The sequence below is a fragment of the Elgaria multicarinata genome, chromosome 12 (assembly GCF_023053635.1).
Source record: "Elgaria multicarinata webbii isolate HBS135686 ecotype San Diego chromosome 12, rElgMul1.1.pri, whole genome shotgun sequence".
Lineage (NCBI taxonomy): Eukaryota > Metazoa > Chordata > Lepidosauria > Squamata > Anguidae > Elgaria > Elgaria multicarinata.
In genome coordinates, this window is record NC_086182.1 from 16,101,763 (window position 1) to 16,125,378 (window position 23,616).

At 44.5% G+C, this 23,616-nt stretch overlaps 1 protein-coding gene across 2 annotated transcripts; it reads right to left on the minus strand.

Annotated features, from left to right (window-relative positions):
* Positions 1-556: 556 nt before the first annotated feature.
* On the minus strand, positions 557-13,510 carry LOC134407219 (BRD4-interacting chromatin-remodeling complex-associated protein-like). Of its 2 annotated transcripts, XM_063138861.1 has the most exons (3): positions 13,425-13,510; positions 4,402-5,045; positions 557-4,233 (listed from the first exon to the last, which is right to left on the minus strand). In XM_063138861.1, exons 2-3 carry the CDS (start codon positions 5,033-5,035, stop codon positions 3,092-3,094), a joined length of 1,776 nt encoding a protein of 591 aa, XP_062994931.1. In that variant the 5' UTR covers positions 5,036-5,045; positions 13,425-13,510; the 3' UTR covers positions 557-3,091. The 2 variants fall into 2 exon arrangements, with proteins under 2 accessions (XP_062994931.1, XP_062994930.1); XM_063138860.1 differs by having other exon boundaries at positions 557-5,045.
* Positions 13,511-23,616: the final 10,106 nt, after the last annotated feature.

Sequence of the window (23,616 nt, forward strand, 5' to 3'; positions counted from 1 at the left end):
AGGGAAGGGTGTCCTCTATTTAAGGGTGTCCTCTTTAACAAAGGTCTGTGCTCTATTTGAAGGTGTCCTCTATTTAAGAGCTGTCCAGTCCAAGTCCAGTTTAAAGATTAAAAACAACCATCAGAAGGAAGCCAATTGGTCACAAAACGGCTTTGCAAAAATGTGGGCTTTACAGTGTGAAAACCCTCAGTTGCTGCGGAGAGGGGGGAATATCATGAGACACGACATGTGTGAGATGCAGTAAAACCAGAGGAAATCCCCCCATAGAGATCTGGTCCTGGCCTTCAAGTTGTCCATTAACAGCACCTGGACAGCAGTCAGAGCAAAGTCAGTCTACACTACTTTCTATTTAAATTATAATAATCATTTCTAAATTTGCATCGACACATATCAATTAACATAGGAAGATTTTATGCAGATTGATATCCTCTTTTCGGTGATTTATAAGCAGCCACCCTACTCTGAAATGTAAAGCTGCTCAGCCTAGATGACCAAGATTTCAATCCCTGGCTAATTTGCAAGACAGCACCAAAAGTAAGACAAAAACACGTTGCTAGGATGTTAAACAAGCCATGGCTTTATTTTGGGCTTTTGCAGAAAGTTAAAGGAGGTTAAGTGCATCAAACAGACATAACAAATATGCAATAACAAATCCTGCCATGGTTCTCTGGACAGCATCATCATCACAATCTTATAACCAAACCTCTGGAGTCGTGTTCCACTTGAACACATTGGTGGAGTTCAGACTTAACAATAAGCCAGAATTCTTGGGGTTTTTTTGTTCATGAGCAAAGTGCTCAGGCACACAGCTTGATCACCCTTACATGGCTTCTTCCACCAGGAGAGCAGGTTAATTAACCAGAAACTAATGAGGAAACAAGTTGGAATTCCCATTCCAACTGAAACTGGTCTCCTGGTTTGTCACTTGCCTCACATAACAGGGATTTGATGTTTGTTTCTAGTTCCCTAAGTAAACATGCATATGATTTCAGCCTGACAGAGCAATCCTATGAATGTCTACTCAGACCATTGAGTCCAATGCTATGCCCCCATATATGGGAGTAAGTCCCAATGAACATACTTGAACCAACTTCCAAGAAAGCATGCATAGATTTCTGCCAGCTTAGTCCTATGCAGGTCAACAACACAGACGTAAGTCCAATTGAGTCCAATGGGACTTAAGTATCTCCCATTTAAATGTCTATAGGTTTGCAGCCTGAGTGTCTCAGGGTCAAACCAAACACGATAGTGGAAATCCAGGATCAGGATCATATAGAGGTTTTGATGGATGGATGGCCAAATAGAAGAGAGAGAGAGAGAGAGAGATGATAGATGGATCAATAGCTAGATATTAGTTACTCTTTATGAATGTTTGAAAATGAGGAAGGTGGCATTATGGGATGGAGAGATCAATCCCTTCCTACCATGCAATTTCCCTTACTGCAAATCCATCCACCACCAATGTTGCTATTAGATTGGTGTGAGGGTGGAGAGGACTTTCCCTTGTGGAGCAAGTAGCATCTGGGTGAGGGGAGGTTAGATTGGGGAAATGGCATAGGGAGAATTATTAACCCTCTCCTCTAGTACCACAGATTAGAGGTAATCCATCTACCCACCCTTCCACCCACTAAAAGTCTACTATTGACTTTTAAAAAAAGTGGGAGATCCAACCACGATTTGGTCTTTATTCATGCAAAACATGTCTCAGTCTAGGAGGAGCAGCAGCAGGAGGAGGAAGAGGAGGAAAAAGAAGAGGAGGAGGTCTACTGATGCTGCTGGAGAACGTTATCATTCATTGGTTGACCCTTTACAACCACCTCCTGTTGGTTACCTGTGCTCTCAATCTGCCCATCTTTCTTTTGGGGTGATATGGCTTAGGTTTAGTATTGATTGGCCAAAGCCTATGAAAATGGATCATGCAGTTTGGGGGGCACATTCAGGTAAGGGTTTTTATGGCTTTGATGTGGGCTGTTTTCATGCATCCTATCCCCGTGGGCCTCATGGCACAGATGCACAACCTATAATATTCCCCACCTGTCTGCTTGGCAGCCACATTTGTGAAGGCACTAAAGCAGGAGTGCAGCAACCCCTGTTGTGGACAGGTGTCTCTCCGCACCCGTTTCTAATAACTTTCACCCTAGTTGCGTTAGACTAATGGGACTCCGCCCCTTGAATTTTATCAGACTAGGAACACCTATGAGGCTCCACACATGGTGTAATGTGAGGGGAACTTGAACTTCCATTTGTTTGTTTAAATATCCAGCTTTTGCTACTTTTTCTCTTTTGCTTGCAGTAAACCAGCTTACAAGGCACCTTACAACAGTAACCCAAAAAATACGCCACACTTCTTAGTAATGCCCACAACAGAACGTTCACATCTCTCCTTCCCCATCGCAGTGAGATGCATAGGCGCCGAACACGGGCCAAGCTTGCCCAACTCATTGAAGAGGCGGGTGTGAAAATCTCACTTCGTGCTGCACTGTAGACACCAGGAAGTGTAGACACTTGTGTTTCCTTTTCCCCACCCCATCCCTGAACATTACACAACACTGGAAGTCAATCTCAGCAAAGCAAGGCAAGAATGCGAAATCCTTCCTTCCTCTCAAAACCAGCTTCTTGAATCGTGCAAAATGACATATCGCCTGATAAAATGTGCTCTTAAAGCTTATCAGGTTCTGCCCAAGAGTCTATGCAATGGGAATTGGCTGGCAAAGGATATGTTTTCCAGTGTTTCCATTATGTTTTCATGCTTATGTTCTGTTAAATTAGGCTTGACGAGCTATGAATACGGACATTGTTTTGATTCACATGGGTTTGCTCCCGTCGCTACGAAGGCGGCAGCTTTCCCTATGATTCTGAAACAGCAGGCAGTTGGAAAGGTAGTTCTAAAGGAGTATGTGTGCACGGCAGTCTGAGTCCATGCACACTTAGCACATGTAACAGCTCTTAAAGACACTCCACCAAAGAGAGAGGGAGAGAGAGGTGCGGAAGCAAGGATGTATTCTCCACAATTCTGTTGCTTGACATAGATCTCATTCCTTCTGGACGTTTGCTAGATCGACAACAAAATGGAGGCTTAAGGACTACAACTTCAGGGTATCAGGAAACATGTGAACAACATGAGGAACATAAGCATAGAAGGGCTGGAGAGACGTAGAGCATTAACCACATTAAAGTAAACATGCATATTGGACACAGCACTGTTGCTCTGGTAGCCTCCGTTGGCTCCTGCCACAGTGCCCCTGAAAGCTGCTCCTGCCACAGGCTTGATCCCAAGCTTGGCTGGTTCAGTAGGCCCCGCCGGCTTATGATTAGAATGGGCAAAGCTGCCTCCATCTGCAAGGCTAAAGTAGCTGTGGTACAGCTCGGTGCACACTTTATGTATCACACGTGTCCCGATCCTGGTTTCCATTTCATCTGCTGTTTGGTTCCCGCTGGGCTTGATGTAGTCTTGCGCCGTGACGTTCACACAGTCGCTCACAAACTCATCCTTCGAAAGGGAGCGGCTGTTGTTTGGGCTGTAAACGTGGTGGGTGAAACGGTCACGGTTTTCCTTCCACCAGTGTTCCTCCTCGCTGTCGTTAAATGGAAAATGCATCTTCGACAAAGGGCTGCCTAAGAGGTAGCCACCACCGTACGCCACTGCGATGTCTGTGCCGGCTTCTCCAAGCGCAGGCTTCATCCCGGGCTGGCTTGCCTTTGGCTGCATCGGATTACTATCGTGATGGCCAACGCTGCCCCCGCCTGCGTGGCTCGAGAAGCTACGATACTGCTCAATGCACATCTCGCGGACCACTCGCTTCACGACCCGTTCTTCCATCTCGTCTGCCGTTTGGTTCTCACTGGGCTCGATGAACTCTCTCACGGTGATATTCCAGCAGTCTCTCACAAAGACGTCCTCCGGAACGGGCTGCTCATACGTTGGGTAGTAAACTTGATCGGAATAACGGTTGCGGTTTTCATGCCACCACCGTTCCTCGTTGGGGTTGTTGAAACGAAAATGCATATTAGACATAGCCCGGCCTAAGAGGAAGCCACCAGCAGCGCCCACTGCAGCCCCTGCGACAGCTGCTCCTGCCATGTGCTTCATGTTGGGCTTGGGGGGTTTTGGCTTCCAAGGCTTAGTGTCATATTGACTCCAGCCAGGGTTTTGTGGGTAACTGGGATTGCGCTGGGGATAGCCAGGGTTCTGTGGGTAGGCAGGATTATGTGGGGGGTTGGCAGGATGATATGGTGGGGGGTTGGCAGGATGATACGGTGGGGGGTTGGCAGGATGATACGGTGGGGGGTTGGCAGGATGATATGGTGGGGGGTTGGCAGGATGATACGGTGGGGGGTTGGCAGGATGATACGGTGGGGGGTTGGCAGGATGATACGGTGGGGGGTTGGCAGGATTATGAGGAGGATAGGCAGGATTATGTGGGGGATTTGCAGGATTATACGGTGGGGGGTTGGCAGGATTATGCGGGGGGTAAGCAGGATTATGTGGGGGGTTCACGGGATTATGTGGGGGGTAGGCAGGATTCTGTGGATAGGCAGGATTATATGGTGGGGGGTTGGCAGGATTCTGTGGATAGGCAGGATTATACGGTGGGGGGTTGGCAGGATTCTGTGGGGGGTTCACAGGATTATGTGGGGGGTAGGCAGGATTTTGTGCAGGTTGACCAGGTCTGTTCGGGGGGTGGATAGGTTCATTGTGTACAGGTTTGTCTGGTATATGTACAGGTTTGATAGGTTTCTCTACAGGTTTGATAGGGTGATGTACAGGTCTGCTAGGTGGATTTACAGGTCTGCTAGGTGGTTTTACAGGTCTGCTAGGTGGTTTTACAGGTCTGCTAGGCTGATGAACAGGTCTGCTAGGCTGATGAACAGGTCTGCTAGGCTTATAAACAGGTCTGCTAGGCTTACGGTGGCTCCCTGAACTACTGCTACCACTTGGTCTGCTGCTTCCTCTACTGGAAACGGAGACAATGACATCAGTCTGCAACAGAATAAAGAGAATCGCTATCATGCAGGTCACCACGTACTTTCCCATAATGATTATTCTGCAAAACAAAATGGTGAAGGAATCAAGTTAAAGTAGGAAAAGAAGAATATGACACAAAGTAAAAATAATAATAAAAAATACAAATTTGAAAGCAGATGATGATGGGACTTCCAAAATGGTTCTTCTATTCTTGATATATTGAGCAAACACTGGATGTGCCAATAATGTTGTATGCGGCAATAGTATCAAGAGATGGGAGGGGCTGGTGCATGTAAAAGGTCCCCAGCTCAGTCTTCAGCACCTCTAGTTTTTTTGTTAAATGATCTGGTAGGTGGTGATTTGCAAGATCCCTTCTGGGGAGATACTCAGAATATTGGCTAGGTGGACAAATAGTCTGACCTGGGATGATTCTGAATGAACAGCTCCTAGCACCTGGTAAAAGTTGTAGAAGACACAACAAGCCACCAAGGCCACTTGAGCCTCCAGTAACAAAACTGGATGTAGGAGGACTCTTACTTTACACACTCGTAAGGTGAACCGCGGAGGCACACAGGAGCATAAGAAAATCCTCCTTCAGAGGATTACAATGGCCAGGCGAAAAGATCCCAAGTTATTTAAGGTTTCATATGTTAACTGTAAACCTGCTCTGGTAGCTTATTGGCAGCCAGTGCCCATAGTTTAGGAAAGGTGTAGCACGCTGTTGAAAGGAGGCCCCGGTCAGCATACCTGCATTCTCCACCATCTGCAGCTTTTGAACCAAGCCCAAGGATAATGCTCCACACAGAGCCATTACAATATTCCAGTCTTGAGGTTGCCTATGCCTCGGTCAAGCTATTGTAGTCCAGAAGCAGCCACGGATGGCGTAGCGGCCAAAGCTGGTAAAAAGCACTCCTTGCCCCTGAGGTCACTTGAACCTCCAGTAACAAACAAACAAGATCTAGGAACACCCTCAGGTCACACACCTGTTCCTTCAATGATGCAACCACATCCGGTACAGGCGACCAACATACGTCCCAGACCACAGACCCACCTACCTTTAGTAGGGTGAAAAGGAGGACAGGGCTCCTGTATCTTTAACAGTTGTACTGAAAAGGGAATTTCAGCAGGTGTCATTTATATATAGAGAGAACCTGCTGAAATTTCCTCTTCATCACAACAGTTAAAGCTGCAGGTGCCCTGCCCTCTTTTAAATCTGGTCACAGTATAGCTGTTGTTGTGATGAAGAGGAAATTTCACCAGGTGCGACATGCATACAAATGACACCTGCTGAAATTCCCTTTTCTATGCAACTGTTAAAGATACAGGAGCCCTGTCCTCCTTTTCATATGGTCACCCTAACCCATAGTGACTCTGCTTGCCAGGATTCAAACTCAATTTATTGTGGCCTTCTTCCATCTCACCACTGTATCCAAGCACAGTTCCAGAGCCTGAATGGTTACACTTGATTCAGATGTTGCAGAGCAAGGGAGTTGAGTTTCAACAGCATACTGATAATATCTTGCTCCAAATCCCCGAATGACCACTCCTACCAATGTTAAATATCACTGGGGACAAAATGGTGCCCTGAGACATCCCGTAACACAAGTGATAGGAGGCTGAAGCACAATCCCCCCAACACCACTCTATGAAACCATCCCTTGGTAGGTAGGACCACAGCCACTGAAGAACAGTACATCTAGCACCCATCTCACAGAGAAAGCTAAGGAGGAACCCATGGTTGATAATTTCAAAAGCCATGGTGAGATCAAGGCTGCACCTCTCTCATTAAAGCTCATCCAAGAGGGTGACCAAGGCCAATTCAGTCCCCAAACTAGACTTGAACCCAGACTGGAATGAGTCTAGATAACTGGTTTCATCCAAGAGTATGTGCAGCAGCTGCCCTGCCACACATAATCTCTCAATTACTTTCCCTAAAAGTAGGGTATTCGTGGCAGGGCAATAATCTTGGCTCGAAGTAGGGATGGGCAAACACGTTTTGGGCTTCACACAGGGCACACTCGCATGTTTTGCAAGAGAAAACAAAATTCTCATGCATCCCATGACTTAGGGCGGCCCTCTTCAGGAGCAGCTGTGCTCAAGACGACAGGCACCACAAGATGCATTAACCACATCATGGAACCACCCTGTTATACCCTGCCAGCTAGCCATAATTAACCATGAAGGCCAGAGACAGAGCAAACATATGGATGGCCATAGAACTGCAACAACGTCTCCAGGTCACCAGGTTTGCTTTCATTGAAATTCATCCTACAAAACATGGCTAGGTGAGGAACCTCACTTGGATCTCCCATGACTGGGTGGCTTGAGAGCCAAGTAACTTTATCATCGAAGTCCTGGAAAAAGCATCACAGCAAACCTCCATGGGATCTAAAGAAGTTCTCTCAGAGTTTAGCAACCCCAAGTTGATCCTGAAGATTTCCGTTTGGCAGTTGCTTAAGGATGTGATGGAGGCAATGAGGTAAGTCATTATGAAAACATAATGGAAACACTGGAAAACATATCCTTTGCCAGCCAATTCCCATTGCATAGACTCTTGGGCAGAACCTGATAAGCTTTAAGAGCGGTAAAGCAGCAGTTTCTGCAGCTGAAACTCTCCCCACGGCCTGAGTTCGATCCCAGCGGAAGCTGGTTTCAGGCAGCCGGCTCGGGTCAACTCAGCCTTCCATCCTCCCGAGGTCGGTAAAATAAGTACCCAGTTAGCTGGGGGAAAGGTAATAACGGCCGGGGAAGGCAACGGCAAACCACCCCGCTATAAGGTCTGCCAAGAAAACGTCAGCGAAAGCTGGCGTCCCTCCAAGAGTCAGTAATGACTCAGTGCTTGCACGAGAGGTTCCTTTCTTATATTGAGCGCAAGATCATATATACTTCCACGCAGAACCGAGTGTTAGTCTACATGTTCAGAAAGCAAGCTCACGCAATTGCTATTCTTTCAATTACCAGCTATATCTAGGTCAGGGATTCTTAAACTTTCTACCCACCAGGCCTGCTTGAGAAAACTGAAAATGACTGAGGCCCACCAGTCACAACATGATGACAGATGGAGGTGCAGTTTGGCATAATTATTTGGCAACTGAGGATAACTGATATCTAATCCCTCTTTGAAAATTGCTAAATTCTTCACCATATCTATTTCCTTGCAGCAGGGAGTTCCATAGTTCAATTTTCCTCAAGTTAAGTACAAACATTGGCTCTGGGGACTCAAGCTCCCCATTTCATGAAGAAGTTGCTGATCCAGAGCCTCTAAGGGCATGTCTACACCAGCCCTATGTCCCGGGATCATTCCTGTGCATCCAAAAGCCACACATGGGATCCCGGGAGCAGGCAGGGACGATCCCACCATTTTCCTGGGATAACCCTTAGGTGTAGAAAGGGCCTAAGACTGTGTTTTCAACATGGAGCCCAAAGGCACCAATGTGCCCATGTCCCGGCCTCTCCTGGTTTTAATTTTATTTCTTAAGATGATTTAAAATCATATCTTTTAACTGGGAGACCACCATGCTGTAAAGCAAAGTGTTGCCCTTAATTTGAGTGCAAAAGTGTGGTTTTGTATGTTGGAGCTCAGCTCCCATTTCTGCTTTGTAGTTAGATTCTTGGGCTAGTGGGTTTTCTTTTAGTCTCACCTGTTTGCCCTCTGGGAAATGAGTGTTTTGTGACTGGCTATGCTCACCATGGCAGCCATTTTATGAATAAGCAAGCCCCCCCCCCTCCCATGGCATCCACTTTGTGAGAGTACCCATGACACTCTCTCAAAATTCCAAACGTGCCTACTGACCCAAAAAGGTTGGAGACTCCTGCTCTAAGAAAAGAGAACTGTTTATTTTGGATTGTTTTCCTCCCCTCTTCCAACACTTTTCAAAGTCTTCTTATTCTGTGCTTCTTTTTCCATACTTGAACCCTATCTCCAACTACCAGTTTCTTTCATCCCTCCCTCTTGCTGCTTTTACATTCACTTTCTCCTATAACACTTTCCTCTCTGATCTTCCTCTTTCTTCCCAGATTATTATTATTATTATTAGCCTCGCTCTCTAACCAATTCTCTTTGCAACCTCCTCCTATATAATGTGGATGACGCAGCCATGGCACAGGGTGTTCAAGCAAAAAGGCACTGGGAAGTCTGTAGCACTGAGACCCACCTGAAGGTGGGCTCAGACCACTTGTAGCTCCCAACCCACAGCCTGAAAAACACTCCTCTGGACGCTTCACGTTTCTAGTGCTCAGTGTAAAAGCCCAGGCCTCCTCTCCACAGCAGCTACTCTTACAGCTCTTTATCTTGGATCCACACTTGGACTGGACCGCCTTTGAAATAGAGGACTGTCCTCTCTCACAGACCTTCAAAAGAGGGCTGTCTTCTATAAAACAGGACATGTGGCCACCTGAAGTTATGACCTTTTGCCAGCTCGCAAAGACTTCTTTCTTTTGGCAGGCATGTGGCAAGCTCTTGATGTTTTAAATTCTCTGGCTTGGTTTTTAATCTGCTTCCCCCCCCCCCCCCTGGTTTATTATTTTAATCTTTTATCTGATGGTTTTATCTTATGTAAATTTTGAATTTTTGCCACTTAGAACTACAAGAATCAAGCTGTGAACCTAAAATGTTAATGCGCTCAGTGTGGGCAAAATGAGAACTGGCAGTGGGATTTTTTGGCACTGGTACAAAATTTATACACAGTCGCAATTGCACCTTCTCTGTAAAACTGACTCTTGTTTACATCATGGGATAAAAACGTAAGGAGCCGCTCCAAGCAAGCTAAGTGGCAGGATCTGTTTGTACTGCTTTCTACCTTAATGTAAACTTTAATTGTTATAAAGAACACATAATCTAAAGATATACCAGGGAAAAAAACATATTTTAAATGAAGCCGTTTCTTCCTTATTGTTCAAACAATGAAACACTTTTACTGCTGCTTTTATGTAAGAGGAAACTCCACCTAGTTTTCCAAGTGCAAATTACAGATTTGATTGATCCCAACAGATTAGAGAGATCTGGGTTTTTATTCAACTGTTTATAGACTATTTAGAGAGTTTGTTTTTTTAAATAAAAAAACACACTCTCATCTGAGTATTTCTTTCCCATTGCTGGATTGCCTGAAAGACCAAACCAGATTTCTGCTCTTCCAGGTGTTTTGTTAATGAAGCTCATATAGCTCTTACGGTTCTAGCTCTTTATAAATGCATAATTGTCTTTCTCATGTAAATATTTGACGGGGTATCTTGTACAATAAATCATGTTTGTATATGTAGCTGCAAAGAGGCAAAGTAAAGTGGAGCGATAATGAGGGACAAACCAGAGCAAAACCAAGCAAACAAACCTAATAAACCCTGGAGTAGAGGTACTGGGAGACACACCCTAAATGCATATCTCCTTATCCACCTTATCCTCCTGCAATGCGTTATACGTGGGGCTGCCTTTGAAAACGGTGCGGAAACTTCAACTGGTACAAAACAGGGCAGCACGCTTACTAACAGGGACTGGCTGACGAGACCACATTACGCCAGTCCTTTTCCAGCTTCATTGGCTGCCAGTCCAGGTCCAGGCCCGATTCAAAGTGCTGGTATTAACATTTAAAGCCCTAAACGGCTTGGGGCCAGGTTATCTGAACGAACGCCTCCTCCCATATGTACCTGCCTGGACCCTAAGGTCATCCTCAGGGGTCCTTCTCCGCGAGCCCCTGCCAAAGGAAGTGAGGCAGGTGGCTACCAGGAGAAGGGCCTTCTCTGCTGTGGCACCCCGGCTGTGGAATGAGCTCCCTAAGGAGGTTCGCTTGGCACCTACATTATATGCTTTTAGATGCCAGGTGAAGACCTTTTTATTCTCCCAGCATTTTAACAGTCTATAAATTTAATTTTAACTTGGTGTTTAAAATTTGTAATTTTGCATTGCTGCTGTTTTTATCTGGTTGAGCTTTTATATTGTATTTTATATTATGGTTTTATACTGTTTTATACTTTGAATGTTTTTAATTTTTGTGAACCGCCCAGAGAGCTCCGGCTATTGGGCGGTATAGAAATGTAATAAATAAATAAATAAATAAATAATCCATTTAGCTATATCCATTCACCAATGTAACTGAAACAGGTTTTGTTCAGATACATCCTCTGTAACATTTGCCCCAAACACTTTCTTTCCTCCGCTATTTGAAGTTAGACTGTAAGACCCTCAGATCAAGGCTGTGGTTGCTCCTGATTTATTTATTTGTTTATCTGTCTAGACAACCAAGGAAGGCTGTTTTGGTTATTTGTTGCATATTTTACTCTAGGAAATTCCATGGACATCCATGATGCTATATCATTAGAATTATTCCCTCGAATACCAAACTTGGGTAATCAGATTTGGAAGCCAAACTGGGCCACCCTAAAATAAAGTGGAGAATTTCTACATACTTGGGAGGTTCCGCAAATATGCAAAAAGGTATTAGTTTGTAAATTCAAATTTCAGGAAACCATCCAAACAAGCCTGACACAGACTCGTGAGTAACTATAGAATGTTGGCAGCTACAGAGCGTTCAGGATGACAGTTGAAGAAAAATAAAGAAAATTGAGGGGAACAGGGAAAAACCCCTGCTTGACATGCAAACAGCATATAGGATGTGCACAGGAAGTTAAGAATTGTGCTATCCATAACTCATGAGGTAGGAAATAGGGGATTCCCTTCCCTACTTAATTCTCAGTGGCTTCAGGAGGAAGGAACAGTCAACCCCCCACCAAAAGGACTCTTTTCCTTTCTTCACACTCTGGAAACTTCACGCCCTTCCCCTCAGTATATAGCAACAACATCCTCAACTTCAGAATTAGTAGTCAGCTCCGTCTTTAATGCTTCATAGCACAGCAAGAGAACATTTCAGGCAGACGACTGGGTGTGTCTTTTCCTCTTCTGAAAACCCTCCACTTAGAACTCCAAACAGCAACTGTTCTGTTTGAGCCCGACTGGAATCCTGAAGAGAAACACCCCTCTATGGGGCTGTAGATACAATCCACCATTGTGTTGTCCATTACTATTATGATTGGCGTTAATATTATTTTACTTTATAAATAATTCCATGTGCAGAGAATGAATGCATTGAGTAAAGTGCTGGAAGGGCAAATCTATCCTATGAACACCCCATTTTAATTGTCAGTGCTGTATTGATCAACCAATTACAGATGCCAAGGAGATATATTTTCATATTACTCTTGACTAATGTTCTGACTAGTTAACTGCAATAGGTAAGCTACCAGCTGTAAGTAGCTACTAGCACAGCCCGAAAGATGGGAGTAATTTATATGAGTAAATGAGAACCTACCATAGAATTACAAAAGCCCATTTCATATGATCTGGGGACAGATGGGTGAGGTGGCTAACTTACTCTTGAGTAAACGCAATGGGTCCAGAAGCCACATAAGCACACAGGTGAGTGGATTCTTTCATGCCACTGTCCTATCTAGTGCGTAACACTCAACTGGCAGTAAAATAGTACGGTGCAGCATGTAATGCTGGAACAATGCCAGATGGCCATGCCAACTTTCTCCCATTTTCACAAATCAATATTAGTGGGGAGAAGAGAACACATCTTACTCAGTGGAGAAGAAGATTTGAAGTCTATGCCCGTCAAAATATGTAGAATACATAAAGATTGATCACGGTCTAATATGGCCAGTTATAACAATTACAGTGTCAAACACTGCAATATAGTAATGCCAACTTCTCCTTCCCCCCCTCCATGTTCAAAAAAGCAGTATTAGTCAAATCATTTTCCCCCTCTCAGTTGACTTCCATAAATATAAACGAAAAAGTGTCAAATTTTTCTCTTTCCCCATAGTTTTGAAGCAGCAAGGGAGGCAAGTTTTTAAAATCCAAAACAGAAGGAATCGTGGGAGCAAATTCAGGATTATTTTTGTCCTGTGGATCATGGTCTTTTTTTGTCTTCCATTCCTTCTGGATATAAAAAGAAGCTTCCCTTCGCCAAGAGGTCTCTTTCAGAAATGTCTTGCCTCCCACCAGTCTAAACAAACAACCTTCACTCTCCGTCCAGTAGAATCGCAGGCATTTGTTTAGCATTTGCTAGGTAAGATATGGATGCTGTTAAAAGCCATTTTAAAAAGCTGGCTCGTATGGACGTTTCGAATCGCAAAGCACAATCTGCAAGCTTCAGATCGGTTGCATTATGCAATGAAACACGACGTCTCCAAAAACGAAAGCCGAGGCCGTTCCTTGTACCTCCGTCGCTCACTTGGATCCTTATGGGAACCATAAAGCGCCTCTGCATTCAACATCCAGATCCGAAGCACAGCATGTGCAAAAGGAAACTCCCTTCTTTACAGAGGACTTCCTTGCAAACAGCGCGTCCATTGAGGGCAGCTGAAAAAATCAATGGAAACTGGCGCGGCTGTGATTTACGTAACAGCGCGGCTATCTGCATCCTACGGAATTGATTCAGATTTAGTCAACATGGGAATAACTTACCCTTATTCAGTCGGGTTTGAAGTTGGCTGCTCAGAGGCTCTCCGCTTTAGAAGGGCAGGTGTGTGTGTGTTGTTCTGTTCTGATGTCTGCGTCTCTGCAAATATGAAGCAGGAGGTGGGGTGTGCTGCACGCCTAATATGGCTCGTTGTTTATCTTGGAGGCTACAGGAGGCAGCCTATGAGTTAACCCACGATTCCGCTAAACGGATTAGGAAAGGAGGGTTTTCTTCAGCAGGGGAAGAAAAGCCTCAGCAGCCGCTTTCTACGTAATTCTCGGTTTCACAGATGGGCTGAGTTCGGACGACACGCTAATCAAGGGTTGATTTCAATGTTCCTCCTGTTCCCCCCCCCCTCCCGTTTGATTAGCGTGCCGTCGGAACTCAGCCATGTAGGTGAACAAGGCAAGACTTTCATGGGGGCATTTTCAAGCTAGGACTGTTTTCAGTGCCAGCTTTGGCCACGGATTCTGGAAACGGTGTCGCTTTTAATGTATTTGTTGGTTTTAATGTGCTCGTTTTGATTGAGGCGGGATTTTATCACTTTTTTTTTTTTAGCAGATAGGTGGCATAAAATGTTAATAATAATGTAATGTTCTTTTCCAAATGTAATTTTTATTATGGTGTTTTTATGTGCCCTAGTTGCAGTTCACCGCTCTGAAATCTTTCGGATGGGGAGAAGTATAGAAAGATTGTAAAGAAATAAAATAGTAAATAAAGATGCACTCCTATGCATGTTTGGACTAAGGACTGTGCCACAACTCCCATCATTCCCCAGTTAGCATGGCTGGTGGGGAATGCTGGAAGTCATAGGGCATTTTTTTCTGTCTAAACATACATAGGATTGCACCCTAAATAAAACGAATTTCCTTTTTTTCCTTTCTTTCTTTTTGTCTTCCTGTCTTGTTTTGTTTCACTTTGTTTGCTCATCTGTTTTGCAGTTTATGGGCTTCTGCTGGAATCCTGCCTATCACAGACTGCTTACATAGGAAGCTGCCTTATACTGAGTCAGACCCTGGGCCCATCCAGCCCAGTATTGTCGACACTGACTGGCAGCTGCTCTCCAGAGTTTCAGGAAGGAGTCTTTCCTAGCCCTACCTGGAGATGCCAGGGATCGAACCTGAGACCTTCCGCATGCAAATCAGGTGCTCTACCACTGAGCTATGCCCCTCCCCCCTCCCCTGTCTTCATCCGATCATGAGCTATTCAGCAGCTATTTGTAGATCAATACCTTTTTCTCCTCCTCTGGTGGCATGTTTTGGACAGAAGCACGGTTTGTTTTTCATCCGCCCCGCACTCTCAGGTCCTTCGGGCAGGGCCAGTGCCAGACTATTTTGCGCCCGAGGCAAGGTGAGCTACTTTCACACACACACCCAAAAAAAGCCAACTTTGATTTTTAAGAACATATGTTTCCTGGAAAAAATAAAAGCACAAAACTTGAAACTCACTCCAAACAAACTCACACATGAACACATGCATTCACTCAAAGACCCCATGCATTCACCCATACATTCTCTCTCTCTCTCTTCCAGGTGCGTTCTGGAAGTCCGAACGTGGAGCTGCCTCACCCCCACCCCAGCGTCCCTGGCTTCGCTTCGGCTGGGCAGGCGTGGGGCGCCATCTTGCCTGCCCAGGCCCAGCTGAATCCTCAGGCTGGGCCGGCTCACAGCCAACATGCGTGAGTGCTGCGCTGTGCCTGGCGCCCCTCTTAGCTTGGCACTCTACACGGCCGCCTGAGTGGCCTCTGTGGTAGCACCAGCCCTGCCTTTGGGAAGGGTCTACTCCAGTCAGCCACAACTAGGCTGGCAACTGTTAGCCAGAAGAGCTTTTCTTCTGCCGTCCCCAGACTGTGGAATGGCCTGCCAGAGGAGATTCATCAGCTTAGAACTCTCTGAGTTTAAGACAGCTGTAAAGACTAGTCTCTTCCGGCAGGCCTACCCAGATGAATTTTAAACCTAGGAATTTTAAGATGCTGTGATTGTTATTTTAATATTTTATTGGTTTTATATGCTTTTTAAACTAATTTTATGTATTATATTGTGTTTGGTGTTGTTTCCTTCCTTGATCCAGAGGGCGAGGCGGGTAATAATTTTATTATTATTATTATTATTATTATTATTATTATTATTATGTCAATACATTAGGACGGATCTTTCCTGCTTGTCATGTCTAGGCCTGCTCCCCCTGTTTTGGAAGAAGATGTTTCAGGTAATCAATTAGAATCAGACTCTGAAGTAGAGGAGTCGCCTGGCTGCTTCATCGTCGTTTGAAACTTAATATGGCAAAAACTGAACTGCTTGTTTTTCCTCCTAAACCTTCTCCTCACCTCTCATTCTCTCTTACTGTCAACGATGTCACACTTACTCCGGTCAAGGAAGCTCGTAGTCTTGGCTTTATATTTGATTCCTCGCTCTCCTTTATTCCTCATATCGAGGCAGTAGCTAAATCCTGTCGTTTCTTCCTGTATAATATTGCCAGGATTCGACCATTTTTGTCTGTCTCTTCTGCCAAGACTCTCGTTCACGCACTGGTTATCTCTCGGTTGGACTACTGCAACCTTCTTCTCTCTGGCCTTCCCTCGTCTCACATCAGTCCGCTGGTCTCTGTCCACCACTCTGCCGCTAAGATCATCTTCTTGGCCCGCCGCTCTGACCATGTCACTCCACTTCTGAAATCTCTTCATTGGCTTCCAATTCACTCCAGAATCCAATATAAACTTCTCCTGCTGACCTTCAAAGCTTTTCACGGTCTAGCTCCTGCCTATCTCTCCTCTCTCATCTCACACTATTGCCCCGCTCGTGCTCTCCGCTCCTCTGATGCCATGCTTCTCGCCTGCCCAAGGACCTCCACTTCCCTTACTCGGCTTCGTCCTTTTTCTTCTGCTGCCCCTTACGCCTGGAACGCTCTTCCAGAACACTTGAGAACTACCAACTCAATCACAGCTTTTAAAACTCAGCTAAAAACTTTTCTTTTCCCTATAGCTTTTAAATATTGAGTTTGTTCTGACTCTATACTGTTAGCCTCACCCTACCCGGTGCCTGTTTACACTTCCCTGTGCCTGTTTGCATTCTCTTTCCCTCCTTACTGTTTACTACAACTTTATTAGATTGTAAGCCTATGTGGCAAGGTCTTGCTATTTACTGTGTAATCTGTACAGCACCATGTACATTGATGGTGCTATATAAATAATAATAATAATAATAATAATAATAATAATAATAATACAGATGCAGGCCAGCCTGTACCAGTGGGGGGGGGGGAAGCTCTCATGCTTTCTCCTCCAGCTGGTGGTGAGCTCTCTCCAGAGAGCTTCGGCTATTGGGCGGTATAAAAATGTAATAAATAAATAAATAATAAATAAATTATCTTGTCAAAAGCAAATCATACAGAGGCAGTGGGAAGCCAACATTCTTCTGAAGGAGAGGCCACCAGCAGGCTAACTGATCCTAGGGTGCGTCGCAGGCTAAAACGCATGGAGTGGAAGGAAGGCGAGAGACGGTCGGCCCGGCTCACATCGCGTCTGAAGTCGCCTCAGAACTAGCCTCTCTGAAGTTAAGGAGTTTTGGGAAAAGGCTTTCCGTTCTCCTTGAGACGACAATTGTCTCGCTTAGTTTGCATAGTTTTGCCTAGGGTGAAGTTTCCTAGAGATCAGACCCTCTTCAGGTGGGAAGAAATGTTTATTGCCTAAATAAAGCTTTGTGGATTACTTAGCAGGCCTCGTTTTTTTTGTCTCCTAAGAAGAAGGGAGGTTTTTTAAGAAACATGACACTGCTGTTCTCTATCAAGCCATGCACCCAGTGATGCTCCTTGGAAGGCATTGTTCTAAAGCCATACATGCAGAGTCAGGATCTGCACATGTTGTGCCAGGGCGGTGCCTGGCTGGCACTTGCCTCAGCAAGACTGCAACTGGCAGGGCTCTCTAGAACAACCTGCTTGGTGTGTTGCCTGCCGTCTCTGCTTCTTACCGCAGGCGGCTGCTCCCACCTTCTGCCCCGCCTTCTGCCCCAGCCACAGAACTGCCATGGGGGTTGAACTCGATGGCCTTGTAGGCCTTTTCCAGCTCTACTATTCTATGATTCTATGAGATTGGCTGACCTCGTGTGTGAATTTGTCTGGCCTCTCTGGATAATTCAGCTCAAGGCAGGAGTGGCCAAGCAAGTGGCAGTGAGTGAGTGAGAAGCCAGCTGAGCTGGTAGGCTGGCTAGCTGGCTGAGCAGGTGGCCCAGCAGCAGCACAGGTGCCTCGATTGAGCTGTCAAGCTATGTTGGGCCGGGACTCCATGGTTATACGACGCGGCTGCTGTTTGGTGGTGAAGTCTCTCCATTTCAATCCCATGTGTTCATCAGTAAATCGAAGGCAGTATCCTATGCTGCCGCTGTGCCACTGCTAGTTCCGTTGTTCCAGCGGAATGGACCCCTCGTGCAACAAGAATGAAGAGTTCCCGAAATAACCATGGAAATTAATGGAAATACTCATTTCCAGAATGGGACAGGTCAGCAGAACTCCCTTCTGAGAACTCCTCTGACTTACCCTGTTCCAGAAATGAACTTCTTTTTCTTTTTGCACTAGCAGTTTATTCTGTAAGCGTGGGGGTTAGTGTAGGATGCCGCCCCAAGCAATTCCACTAGTGTAGGATATTGCCCCAAACAGTTAAAAATAAATTGCATTGAACATACATTTGTTCGGAAAGGTCTTTTCAACAACGATGGTAACAAACAAAATAATATACATACCTTGGAAGCTACGCTTCTGCAGACCCAAAACCGGTTTTTTGGGGGGGAGGGAGGGGTCATTGAGGCTGTAGAAGATACATATACTAGCCTCCATGCTATACAAATAATGACAATAACCCATGTATGACTTTAACAAGGGCGGCCAGGAGTGAAGCCTGACTAGAGATAGTCCTCTTCATCTCAAAGGTGTAGGAACTAGGCTGTAGTTCCACGGTGAAGAGGCAAATGCACTCTGCACATTCTCAGAGATTTCCTCCTTCGATATAACTTCATAAATTCCAAGGACAGTCCCTGTAAAGGTTTGTGGTGGTGTTGCTTTTAAGTATAAAGTATATGAGTAGACTCTGTAAGCAAGTCTTTGGTATTTGTGGTTTTCTTTCCTGTTTAATAATCCTTTTGTTGTGCCCTTTAAAGCAAAACCAAACCTTGAGACTGTATTTCCAGCCTTTCATTGTCAGCTTTTCTAGCCCATTAACTGATGTACACTTCCCTACTTGAAATTATTAAAAGCTAATGTTTCTAGAATGAGTTTGTGTGGTACTTGTAAAGTTTGTAATGATACTGGAAAATGTAATGACCCTTTTATTTTACTTTTAAACAAACAAATGGCACTTATCAGTAATTTCCAGGATTGTGAAAGATTTTAGTTCCTGAAGTACACATTTCTTTAAAAGCATGTAAGGAGTGTTATAGAGGGGAAGAACTGGGTAACATGAGGATTGCTGTTCCTTCTCCATATCTTTGTTGGGAAAAACAACAACAATGATGTGCCATAAATTACTGTTAAATATCGTTTGTTTGGTTTAAAAACTATATATTGCTTAATTTTAAAAGTATCGCAGAAACATTAGCTCTGGTTACTTGTAAATAGATCAGAATGAATCCTAGATAATGGGCTAGACACACTAGCAACAAAAAGTTGCAAACTCAGTCATATGCTAGGGTTTGTTGATAGGGCTTTTGAAAGGAAGTCACAAACACAAAGATCTTGCTTGTAGAAACAACAAACAGGCTTGAAACAAAATGTTGTGGTGTGGCAGGCTCCTGCTCAGTGTTCCAATCAGCCAGCCATGCTCTCATCTGTGATACTCCATTCCGTTCCCCCTCCAACCAGTTTTACGGTTTCCTTCCTCAACAATTAGCGTTCCATAGTGACCAAGCATGTCGTTTGGAGGGTCGTCATCCCCTTAGCACTTCCCCCTAAAGAATCTTCTTTTTCCCTTAAATCTGCCAATTTGGGGGACTTTTTAGTTGGTAGATAAACAATGACACTTTATGACAGCATACCGGATGAATATGCTGGAATATTTCAACCCAGCTTTATGCCCAGGTCAATGCAAGATTTTGCTCATAGAAGGAAATCTCTGAGAGTCTGCAGAGTGCATTTCTTTCCCAGACAGGGAATCTTATAGCATGCTCCCTGCACATCTGTGATGAGCAAACCTATCTCTGGCTAGGATTGACAGCTAGTGCTTCTCTTTTAAAATAAGTCACAATTATCCCTATTTATGTAACACCTAAGCCAGAACAATCAGTTTTAGAATTTATCAAAAGAAAGATACCCACACTGTATATTTTACCAATATTGCCTTATGCCATAAAACCTTTTAGAGGAAAATTTGTTGGGACTTATTGATGAAAATGCAGAGCAGAAAAACAGGGTATTCACACAACAGAGCAGCAAGTGTCAGTTCAGTTCAACTGACTCACAGCACCCCCTGGTGTTCCGAGTGATTTTTAGACGTTTTAAAAATATGACAGCATCTTTACCTGAGCTGCCCTTAGGGATGAAATATTCCATCTGTTAGAGCAGAACCACCCCCACCCACACTCATTTGGGAAAAAGACCCCACCCCTTTGGAGTCAATGGGCACATTTGGAGTTATGATAAAGTGTCATGGGCACTTTCACAAAATGGCTGCATTGGGAGAGGATTGTCTACTCAAAATGGCTGCCATAATGGACATCACCAGTCAAGTCAATCGAGTTTATTGTACTGGCCAAAGGCCCTGACAAATACGCCAAAAGGGGAGCATCCATGCATCTATACAATAATACAGTAATACAAAGCCTGGAGAGGAAAAAAGACATATATCACTTAAAATTTACCATACCTACATATCAAGGTTCAATCATCTGTGGAAAGGGCTGTCTGATACATTTAGTCAGAAAATACTCATTTCCCTGAAGGCAGAATGGTGGTGAGATAAAAGAAAAGTAGAACCAACGTCATCAAGGAGAGAGGCTTGTTACCCTAATACCTCCCCAGCCTCCCCCCTGCCTTTACAGTTTTATGAACGGGAATAGGGAGTAACAACCCTACAATACTGGCTCTCCATGGAAATACCCCACCAGCATAAATAAGCCCCTCTCCAAAAAGTATTGCATCAGCCTTCACACTACATCAGAGAAGCGAATTAATGCAGCTCCCAACTCTGGAGCTACACAGCTTCAGAACTATCATCACATCAGAAAACCAAATGAATGCAGCTCCCTGTCTGCAACTCTGGAGCTGTGCAGCTCCAGCGTCGGCACTACATCAGAAAACTGAATTAACGCAGCACTAATAAGCGCATAGACATCTCTCAACAGGAAGTCTAGGAAACGGAGTGAATGGGGAAAAGGGCAGCCCACGTCGCAGCCAGATCATGGGCAGACCCAGGATTTAACACACAGGCATAGGGGCACATTGCAGAGCAAGTGCCTGGGAGCCGCTTCAATTAAAAAGAATACAGTAAAAGGACTCTCCAATACGGCGGTTTTTCCAGGCAGAAGTGTGGTTGGGAATGTGCTGCCCATGATGTCATGCACCACAAACGACCTCAGAATGCACCCCAAGCCCCATGAAGACAGCCCCAAGTTACATGAAGGTAAATTTATGTTCAACATCAGGAAAAAGTAGCTAATGGTCAGAGCAGTCAGAGAATGGAACCAACTGCCTCGTCCTGCACTGAGCCAAGGATTGAACCCAATGGCTTAAATGGCATCTTCCAACTCTATGATTCTAAGTGTTAGAAGTGAATGGATCCAATTTACAAATAAAACAAGCTCAATTTAATTTATGGCAAATGAGCGGAAAAAGGCAGAGGATACACAGAGACTTCAGGATGAGATACCGTTTTCACCCTCTGAGGTTCAATGCTAGAAACACATCTGAAGGTAGCCAGGAGACACCTGACCTCAAGAATACACGAGAAGGAGCAAATGGTCACATGCAGCACAGGCTGCCAAGGAGGGGTACGAAGCAGTGGTGAAAAGCTCGAAGGACGTGGTTGTGTTCATCATGTGATTGACATTCCATGAGTGTATCAGAGCTCACTGTTCCAGAAATGTGACACGAAAGCCATTGCCTTGCCCTGTTAAGAAGCTGTTGATGACAAAACCAAATACCTTTGGTTACTGTAATATGTGTGCAGCTGTTTGACTATCTTAGCTTTTAATTTCAATCCCTGGGTTTAACCAATAAAGATGTTATGACAGATTCATATTATTATTTATTATTTATTTATATAGCACCATCAATGTACATGGTGCTGTACAGATAACACAGTAAAAAGCAAGACCCTGCCGCATAGGCTTACAATCTAATATACAGATTCATCCCTGGCACAACTGCAGAATTCTATTTATCAGTAAATTCAAAGGTATGGCTCAAAGTGTGGTGTTTACACAGAGAAAGCCAAAAGTTACACATAGCTATCACCTAGGGGCAAGGCCAAAAGGAAGACAAACACATTCTTTGGATGCTAAACAGGTGGCAGCTTTATTTTAGGCATTTTCAGAAAGTTGAAGTTGAATAAACATTTGGGTTAGCAAGTCAAACAGTCTTAACAAGTATGCAGCTAACAAATTCCACCCTGGTTCTCTGGACAGCATAACTAACACCTTTTACCACCTTAACACATGGTGTATGCAGAAGATGCCTTTTTAAAATTTGCACAGATGTAAGAGATCAGCTGTGTAGTATTCTCTTCTCAAACAGAGAATTAGAAGTGTCCCCAGGGATGGGATGGATTCCTCTGCAGATGAACCATCTGAGGTCAACCAACACACAAACAGATCTTAACCATAACTGAACATCATCTCAATGTTTGTTTGTAGAGGCCATCACAGCTTCAGCTGGATAGATGGAAGAAGCAGTGAGAAAATCCAGTAGAGTTTCAAATGGCTCCAGGATCTCTTCTCGATCATCCCAGAGAGCAGGGCACAAAATAATGGGCTCAAGTTACAGGAAGCCAGATTCTGGATGGACATCAGGAAAAATTTCCCGACAGTTAGAGCAGTACAAGAATGCAGCCAATGACCTAGGGAGGTGGTGGTCTCTCCCACACTAGAGACCTTCAAGATGCAGCTGGACAGCCATCTGTCAGGTAGGATTCCTGTATTAAGCAGGGGGTTGGACCCGATGGCCTTATAGACTCCTTCCATCTCTACTATTCTATGATTCTGTGATCTCCAATTAAGTCCTCCAGGGGAAGGGAACTATGCACTCCAATTGAGCATGCCAATTCACGTGTTTTGGTATCCAGATTCAAATTGACCCTTCCTTTTTTCCCCTTTCCCGCCTGCACTGCACCCAGGCCAGGGAATGTGACAAACACAAAACAGCATGGCATAAAAACAGACATTAGCAGCAGAAGCAGTGAGAACTTCACCCACACCCACTGCATTTGGCAAACTTGAAAATGGGAGGTAAGGCAAAACAACTTGACTTCACATCAGGTAGCCAAATGTGGCTACCAGCACTGCAAATTGGGAATGACTGGCCAAATTCCACCATGCCATGTTTAAGGGTGGGAGAGGTAGGAAGCACAAGGAATCCCAGGTCATAGTATCAGGCCATGTTCCCAAGGCATGGCCTGAAGGCACATGAGGCAGCTACCTTGGTGAAGCTAAGCAGATCTGAGTCTGGTCAGTGCTTCAAGGGGAGACCTCCTGGGAACTACATGCAACCACCTAGAATTCCACAATGGAAGCATTTTTTATAAAGTTCCAACAAAATACATGCATATACATATTTCTAATTAATATGTACAAACACACAAAATGGCATACACTCCTTTTATATGTTGCAGAACTTGTATTTTTACTTGCTTTAGGAATTGAGCTCTTTACTCAGGCCATTGTAAATGTTCCATTAAAAAAACAATTGTAGACTAAGATTTAAAATTGGTGAATTCCTTTGTTTCTTTAGTGATTGTGATTATGTATGTTCTTCTTTTTGTTGCCTTTATTTTGTTGACCTGATTTCAAAATAAAGTAAACTTTCATGAGAAGAAAGGTGGGATATAAGAGAAAGAAAGAAAGAATTGCTCTGAGCCAGAAAAGGGGAAGGAGCCAGGTTATGGAGGCATGCCCCAGGCACCTACTGGCCCATCAGGTGCTGGTGTGTGATAGGAATTTCCCTCCCCAAAAATCCTTGCTGACCTCCACGTATAAACTGATGGAATCTGAGCTAGCACTG